The sequence below is a fragment of the Solanum pennellii genome, chromosome 10, assembly GCF_001406875.1.
Source record: "Solanum pennellii chromosome 10, SPENNV200".
NCBI lineage: Eukaryota > Viridiplantae > Streptophyta > Magnoliopsida > Solanales > Solanaceae > Solanum > Solanum pennellii.
Genome location: NC_028646.1, coordinates 9,881,346 through 9,890,695, shown reverse-complemented (window position 1 = coordinate 9,890,695; position 9,350 = coordinate 9,881,346). Strand labels below are relative to the sequence as shown.

Sequence of the window (9,350 nt, the reverse complement as noted above, 5' to 3'; positions counted from 1 at the left end):
CCGATTTAATTGCACAAACAATATGGCTGAATAAGAAGCTTGTATTCTTAGTTTGAAAATGGCCATCGACATGAATGTCTACGAGCTGTTGTGTTATTAGAGACTCAGATCTTTTGATTCATCAATTTCAAGGAGAATGGGCTGTGAAGAACCAAAAGATTATTCCATACGTATAGTATGTGCAGAAATTATGAAAAAAGTTTCGTAAGATCGAGTTCAGACAGACTCCGAGAATACAGAATGAATTAGCCGATGCTCTGGCCACCATTGCTTCGATGATTAAACATTCGGACAGATATTACATTGATTCTCTAGATATAGAGTTGAAAGAACATCAGTCCATTGCTCCCATGTTGAAGCAGAATCGGACGGTTTACCTTAGTATTTTTATATAAAGAAGTATATGGAGTCTTGAACTTATTCTAAAGATGCTATGTCCAACCAGAAGAAGTCGATACGTTGTGTGGCTCTTAATTTCTTTTTGAGTGGGGAGATCCTGTATAGAAGGACTCCCGATTTGGGTCTTCTAAGATGCGTTGATGCCGTCGAAGCTGCGAGGCTTATTGAAAAAATACATGGTGGAGTCTGTGATACGCATATGAACGAGCTCACTTTGGCAAGAAAGATCCTACGAGACGGATATTTTTTTATTACTATGGAGAATGATTGTTCCAAGTTTTTGCAAAAATGCCATAAATGTCAAGTGCATGATAATTTGATTAGAGTACCACCTCACGAACTTAATGCTATGAGTTCACCATGGCCATTTGTAGCTTGGGGAATGGATGTCATCGGTCCGATAGAGCCAGCAGCTTCTAATGGACACATATTCATTTTGGTTGCCATTGATTATTTCACCAAGTGGGTGGAAGCAACTTCTTACAAGTCGGTAACCAAGAAAGTGGTGGCTGATTTTGTTCGCAACAATATGATATGTAGATTTCGTGTGCCAGAATCCATCATTACTGATAATGGGGCAAATCTCAACAGTCACTTGATGAGAGAGATATGTGAGCAATTTAAGATTACACATCGAAATTCAACTGCTTATCGTCCCCAAATTGAACAGAGCTGTAGAGGCCGCCAATAAGAATATCAAAAAGATTTTGAGGAAAATGATTGACAAACATCGAGGTTTTCATGAAATGTTGCCATATGCTTTACTGGGTTATTGAACGACGGTCAAAACGTCGACTTGTGCTACTCCATACTTGCTAGTATATGGAACAGAGGAAGTCATACCTGCTGAAGTTGAGATACCGTCATTGAGAAACATTCAAAAAGCTGAGTTAAGTAATGATGAATGGGTCAGCAAGCGGATTGATCAACTAAGTTTGATCGATGAGAAAAGAATGGTTGTCGTCTACCATGGCCAGTTGTATAGACAGAGAATGACTCGTGACTTTCACAAGAGAGTAAGAGCCAGAAATTTTGAGGTTGGTCAGTTGGTTCTTAAGCGTATTTTTCCTCATCAAGACGAGGACAAAGGAATGTTCGCACTGAACTGGCAAGGACCTTACAAGGTTCGCCAAGTATTATATGGAGGTGCTTTTGTCTTGTCGGAGATGGATGGCACTGTATGGCAAAAACCTATCAACTCAGATGCTGTCAAGAGATACTACGTGTGAGGCTTCGGTTTGCATTTATGTTATTTACTTATAGTCGTTCTGTTTGCTTGTATTTGTCTTGCTTTAAATTTTATCCCTTTGTAATGAACTACGTTCGACCTGAATTCTCAAGAAGGAGATACGTAGGCGGCCTATGTCGGCCTCGGTCACCCCTCCCCCCTTTATCCCCTTTAATTATTTCTTTGTATTTGAACTACGTTCGACCTGAATTCTCAAGAAAGAGATACGTAGGCGACCTATGACGGCCTCGGTCGGTTTCTTTGTAAATTTCTCTTTTGTTAACCTTTAAGGGGAACTACGTTTGACCTCATTCCTGCCTCAACGGGATACGTAGGCGCCTCAAGGGTTCGTCCATATCTCCCGTAAGATTTCTATTCCTCTTTACAATAGAACTGGGACAGAATTTTTGAGAGGGACTCAAAAATTCTCCAGAAGAAGATTCCTCCTCATCAAGTAAAACTAAAGATATTTCGAGATCTGCAATTGGGAAAGAATTTTTGAGAAGATCTAAAAAATTCCGCGATCTGTTCAATTACAGTGGAAAGATAAGCAAGACAGTTAACTGGGACAAAAATATTGAGGATGGACTCAAAATTTCATTATGGGTTTTATCTACAAGTCCGAAGTGACTCTGAAACTCACCAGCGAATGATTAGATAGGCCTCCAAGCATCAGACCAAAAGAAGTTTGTTAAGCCTGATATGACATGACTTGGCAGTGATCTATCTCAGATACTATTTATTGAAAGTTTATTTTTCTAAAAGATTTTCCTTTATGTTTCACTTGTCTTGGCATGAAATATTTTGTCTTATCTATCAAGAGTCGGGAGATTGGGAAATCAACCTGAGATAGCAGGAGCGGGAGCAGACAACTAGAGAAATCGACACAGATCAGTACGCTTTTAAAACTAACAATTTTTCTGTGGATGCAGGTTTATAGATTTGCTTTGAAATCGGCAAATTCTTCCGATGAATGAATACGGAGAGCTCCAAAGAGGAGAAAACTACCCCAAAATCAATAGTTTTCCTAGAAGCGAAAGGCATTTTATATCACTTATGTCGAAGGCTTGGGAATATGAATTGTTTATTTCAATCAATTTTCAACAACATGAAATTTATAAAGAACGTCTAGCTATATTCAAAGGTGAATCAAGCGAAATAAGAAGATTTTGTACCTTACAGAAATTATGCATCGTGGGAAGATTTCATTCCTCGCAGAAATTATGCATCGCGAGAAGATTACATACCTTATAGAAATTATGCATCGCGAGAAGATTTCATACCTCGCTGAAAATTATGCATCGTGAGAAGATTTAATACCTCACAGAAATTATGCATCGCGGGAAGATTTCATACCTCACAGAAATTATGCATCGCGAGAAGATTTCATACCTTGCAGAAAATTATGCATCGTGAGAAGATTTCATACATCACAAAAAATATGCATCGCGGGAAGATTTCATATCTCGCAGAAATTATGCATCGTGAGAAAATTTCATACCTCACAGAAATTATGCATCGTGAGAAGATTTCATACCTCACAGAAATTATGCATCGCGAGAATATTTCATACCTCGCAGAAACTTATGCGTCACGGGAAGATATCCGAAGAGAATTATTTATCCGTTGGCGTCAATCGCATTTTTATCAAAGTAAACAACATGGAGAATACATCAACATCAAGAGAAGCGTAAACACTGCATCATCGCTCATCTGTGTTGGCATCAGCTTGAAGCATGCATTGACATCAAAAGAAATATCAGCATCACATCAGCAGTTATTTATTTCGACATCAAGTGAAGAGTGCATTGAAGATTATATTGCAAACACAAGGCATAAGATTTATTTGCTTCACGATAGACCAGTCGAGTTGACGTCGCATATCGAGGAGAACAGTGGAGTGTCGGCATTGTAAAAGACACTATCTCCCATTCTAATTGCATTTTTTAGCTGACGAGTTTTTATCTCAGTATTTGTCGAGAGCATCCGAAAGGATGAATTCTCCAAAAACCACAGGTGCGGACAACGTCAAAGGGACGCAGCACAACGTGGAACTTTTTCTTAGCTGCAAACTGGCACACAATTCAGAGAGGAATGTCAAACACTTAGGACACTAGCAGAGGAACGACTCCACCACAATCAAACCACACCCCTATCATAAGGCATGTGGGTTCTTCTTTAGTTTTGTCAGTTTCAGTCTCGCATCCGGAAATCATGATTTACCGGAAGCAAGTTTCGAATATAAGTGACAGTGCACCACATTCATGGGTAAGAGGTTACAAGCCTCCTTTTCATGCTCGTTTAATTCGTCACTTATCCAAAACCCAAAGGTTATCTGGTACAATAGATTCCCTTTCCAACCGATCGAGTCAAACTATAAGTGTCCTGATTTCTCATATAGCCCGAGATATGTAGGAAACCTAATTTCGGGGTTCGGCCATAATTCCTAAAGTCCATACCAATCCTTTTCTCAAAAATGAATATGTGGTCGGTCAAAATTGGATTAGTTAACTTCTTTTTCCTCGAATTTCTCGCATCAAACCAAGTAAATGAGGGAAAGTTGTTGACACCCAATTTTGACCCTCGACGACATGAATTAATTAGCGAGTTTCTTAATTTCCAAACCAGTTGGAATAGCCATTTTATAAGATTCAAGTGTTTTCTCGAATCATTTTTAAAATGACATTGGACAACTTTCATGGTTTTAAAGCGATACATATTTTATAGGTTTTGTATATAATTAGTTATTTTTGAAAAATATTCAAAAATCGTCCCAAATTTCTTTAGTTTGCTAATGCTTTATCGAAATTGATTTCTACTTAATTAATAACTTATATTCTTCATCTTGTTATTCATATTTAAGGTAATTATTTTAGCTTGTCAAAACTAAAGGCTCGTTAAGTAATCTATGTTGATTCATTTTGTTATAGTATGGGCTGAATTTGACCATTATTTCAATACTAAACCCATTTAAGACTACTGTTTGGGCCTTCTTCAGCTTTTTGCCAGTCCAAATCCCAGTCGCCCCAATTTCCTTTTATCAATTGATATCCAGCACACTTCTTAAAATCCAAAGCATCCCAAATACCCAATCCACTTCAGCTCTTCAGTCAAGAGACTCATTAGTTGACCCGACCCAATCTGGGTCACAAGAGAGGGAAGCGTTCCGTACGCTGTAACGTCTTTCCAAAGAAGATGACAGCAGCATACGCGTGAACCCCACTTTAGATCCCCGACGCACCTCTTTCATCCCACCCGAGCGCGCGTCGATGAAAAGCCATTCGGATACACTGTGATTTCAAGGCGTGAGATGAAAGATGAAGGACTGTCAAGCGTTCTGTTTGTTCTTGCTTTTCTGGTGCAGATTGGTACGACTAGCAGAGTGAGGTGGCGAAATCTCGTGGTGTGTTCATCCTTGCCAAGAAATTCGACGCCCTAGATTGTTTGGCTGTTAGGGAACTGTACGATTTTGCGCATAGTCTCTAGCCAATAACTCTGGAGAATTTTTTCAATTTCAAATGAAAGGACTAAGGTCGGAATCCCGATCTTACCCCCCAATATCATTTTCCGAAACCCTAGTTTTTCCCCTATATAAGATCCTTTCACTGTGAAAAAACGGGGGAATTTTTTGGTGAAGAAATATCTTGAGTGGAGAGCTACAGAGAATCGAAAAGAAAAATAGTTGAAAAGAATTCTAAGGCCAGTTAGCCTTAGAAAGAAGGGTTGAAAAAAATTGTTTAGGAAATATACATGCGAAAATATAAGGGGAAAACTTAGTCACAGAGAAGAGGATAGTGAGAAGAGAGGTCGAGGAGTTTTCTTTTGGTTTGGAATAGCAAGGAAGAACTCATTTCGGTCGGGGCCTTTTTCTCCGTTTAGTTTTATTAATCAATCCTTTGAAGTTTTTCTCTTGAGTTCGAGGTCCTTTCCATTCCCTGTTCGCAGATCGTGTTGGCGAGTGGAAGATCGTCATTTCAAGCTCGTTATTGTCTATGTCTCGTTGCACACCAAAAGGTAATACTCATTTCACTACGAATACATGTTACTCTCAGTGTGTAGCCATTAGGACCTCTTCTATGCGAATGGTTCATATGTTTGTATTCACAATGTCTTTGAGTCAATGTTAGCTGTTAAAAGTGATGGAATCTGTCTGAAAATCTATGTGTGTTCGTTTTTATTTTTTTGTTTTTTTCGTTTGTTTTCATGGATTTTAATGTTCATTTGAGCTTATATCTTTGTCCATGCTCTTCTTGAGTTCTTGAATGTTATGTTCACCATGAGTTCTTTGTTTACTTCATTTGCTCATCTGTAAAATGTCATCTTATTTCTGTTATCCTAATATTCCTCATAGCTTGTATATATCTTCTTTTTTTTTCATTTCTGGTTGTCTTGCGGTACAGCTAATTCTGGGGTTTCATCGCTAGTTGTTTAGATATTATTTAAGTCAAGTTTAAATGTTCGATTTCCTTTAAAATTATGGGTCGTCCCTGTTGTTTGGTTCCGAATGGTGCATAATATTGGTCTCGATGATTTTTACATATCTTAGGATAAATCCATTCTACTCTTTTCTTGATCATCAGTTGCAGGAAATGCTCCATAGTCCCTGTATATTTACTCGTTTTGAACGTTTGTTCCTTTAGGATGACATGCTTGGGCCTTTCTTTTATTCATACCCTCATTTTGCTTAAAGTTTTGGCTTATGAAGAATCTACCATTTGCTATTGAGCTTATAACATGTGATTTTCTTGATCTAAATTTCCTCGAGGCACTCTAGAGATAAGTTTATTTTAACGTCATTCGTAAGTCAAGTCAAAAATTTTCTAAATGTAGGACTCTCCATTAGTTAACCTAACCATGATTTGGGTTTCGTTGTATTATCTGGGAAGATATGTTATCAAGTTCAAATCAGATATACTATTCATTAAGGCCATGACGTCCATAGCTTTCAAGTGTTGGAATTTGTCAAAAAAAATTTAGTAACTTACTTATGCCTAAGAGAAGATTTCAGTCGACTAGTTTTTGATTTGGAAGCATGAATATGTGTTACATAGCCAATAAAATTGTTGTTGATGTATCGGTTACCGTGCCATCATTTTATTTGATTTCTTTGATTTCTTCTTTGTCGAGTTGATCAAGCTTATTTGTAAGTTTCATTATTTATGGATGGAAGCTAATTTATGTCCCTTTATTTTCATGTGACTTCGGGTGAGTTCTTGAACGCCAATTACATCCTTCTTGCATTTCGAGAAATTCATAGAAGCTCAATATCATTCATCGAGTCAAGCCTTGAAACCGACGAATAGATTCCAAAGTTTAAAAGATTGAAGAAGTCGAAGAAGTTTGGCATAGGAGATCTTCTATTTTCATTTTGCATTTTTATTTTGTAATGAGCCTAAGCCCTTATCGTCTTTTACTTTTAGTACTCACTTTGTATTATTATATGCTTAGTTTAGGACAGGTACGAAAGGAAGAAAATGAATCAAGAACCCGAAATGTCGGAATGGGTCAAAACACAAAGCAGGTGGGTCCAAATTCCGGTCAAGGCTGACAGGAAACCCGAATTTGGACCCAATATCTCTCTCTCTCTCTTTTACCAATTTGCTTGTTGTTTTGTTTCTTTATTTGCTGTTAGCCTTAAGGATAGAAAATCCGAACCTCCGCAAACGCCATAATGCTTTATCCACTCAAAATGATTTCAAATCCATTCTAGTAGAGCGAATAAAACTTGCAAATCAAATTAATTAATTTTTTTCATAACTCTAAAACTATACTTTACCTCAAATTATGCAATCTTAGCCGAATAATTTAGTTGTTGGATAACCGTATGTTAGCGGAATGTTTTAGGTGTTGTTAAACCTTCTTAAAACATTAATAGGAATCGCCGAACCCCTTCGAATGTTTTCAAACGATTTTTCTGTTTAAGTTATTTGAAAAAATAATTTTTTTAATTTTTCCTAAAAAAATTAAGTGGCGACTCTTTAAAATCAAGAATTCTTCAAAAACAAATATTTTCCAAATTCCGGATAAAACAAACATCCTAAAATGCAACCTGTTAGAGGTGAGAAATTCTGGAAAATTGATCTTTCTCAAGCTATGCAACCACCACAAATTCATAAATTGGTTGGTAGACCAAAATTAAAGAGAGTAAGGGAAAAATATGAGGCAAGAAAAAGGGAAGGATTATGGTCGAAAAGTAGAAAAGGATTGCAAATGACATGTGGAAATTGCAGTGTTGTAGGTCATAATCGAAGAAGATGTCCTCTAGTAAGTCATGTTTTATCAATTTATAATTACTTCCAATGTATAAATATTTATCTTACACTTTGACAAATTTTACAGCTTCAAGAAGGAAGACAAGTTCTCCCAGATGAACCAATCTTTATGCAAACTCCTAAATTTGTTGCAGCTTCCAGTCGAAAAACAAGCCATCAATCAAGTGAAGAATTCAATGAAGCTGCTGGTCCTTTAAAATCAAAGAGAAAAAATGTTTCAAAGGACAAAGTTGATGCACTCCCAAAGAGGTCTAAAAACGATGGAAGAGAAAAAGTTGTTGCACCTTCGATTGCAATTGTTGATGAGGATGAAGTTGAAGATGATATTGAATCTGAGGATGAGGATACAGTCCTTGCACCTAGAGATATCTGAAGAAAAAACTAGAATTCAAATGAAGAAGATGCTACAACAACCAATTGGTTCAAGAAAGATTAGTTTTAAGGGTGATGAAAATGGTGTCGTTGTCCTTACTAATTTACCATACTCACCAAAAAATCTAACTTGGAAAGGCAAAGCATGTGTGACCTCAAATCTGTTGAAAAAAGACATGGAGAAAAAGATTGGCAAGCTTAAGGCAAAGAGGGGCAAGCATTAGAAAGTAGTTGCTAAATATTGATTTAAAGTTTTTGTTTAGTATGTAATGGCACAGTAGAACTTCTTAAACTGCTATTTTTGGAGGGGCAAGCATTACAAATTAGTTTGATAATGTTTTGTGGGCTGACAATATTTTGTGACTTGAAAATTTTATGAATGCATTCTATTATTTGGTGGTTTCGTGGAACTGTTGAAATTTTGTGGTAGTGGAACTGTTGCAGTTTCGTGATCTGTGGAACTGATGAGCAGACCATAGTAATTGTTTCAAAGATGCTTCACTCAATTATTTTCTTTTCAGGTCCAACATTTGAGTTGGAAACACTCGTTGATGGCTGGCTTCAAGCTCCATTACTCTTGGTGTTATGATTTTTAATTGTTAGTGAGTTTGAGTATTTCTTAGTTTATTTTTTTTACTAGGGTGTTGATCAACGGAGAGATTCTGATTGTAATTGCGAATGTAGATTTGTACAGGAGTCCTAATTTGATCTACTGATCATAAAAAGAGTGTAAAATACCTACGTTATATATAGATTGGCTGTTGATTATGTGCTTCTACCATCATTTCATCTGTCACAAAACTTTAATGACCAAGAAGAGCCTGCTTTCAGTTTTGGCTTCATTTAATTCTATAAAATGGACCTGCAATGCTAATTTCATCGATCTAGCTAAAGCTTAATTCACATTATCAACGGGCTTGTAGCTGATGACACTCAGCAGTAATTTGAGTTATAACATGTTTTGCCAAACCAATCTTTGATTCCTCACAGTTTTCGTGTGTGGGTTGAAAGCAAAAAATGAGAGCAAGGCAAAACAATTTAGCCTCTGAATAGCACAACCCATAAGAGGGAAAATTATT

At 37.0% G+C, this 9,350-nt stretch overlaps 1 protein-coding gene across 1 annotated transcript; it reads left to right on the top strand.

Annotated features, from left to right (window-relative positions):
- The first annotated feature begins 4,726 nt into the window (after window positions 1–4,726).
- On the top strand, window positions 4,727–8,670 carry LOC107001945. Its single transcript, XM_015199897.2, has 2 exons — window positions 4,727–7,891; window positions 7,967–8,670. The coding sequence occupies exons 1-2, from the start codon at window positions 7,670–7,672 to the stop codon at window positions 8,270–8,272; spliced, it is 528 nt and encodes a 175-aa protein (XP_015055383.1). The 5' UTR covers window positions 4,727–7,669; the 3' UTR covers window positions 8,273–8,670.
- Window positions 8,671–9,350: the final 680 nt, after the last annotated feature.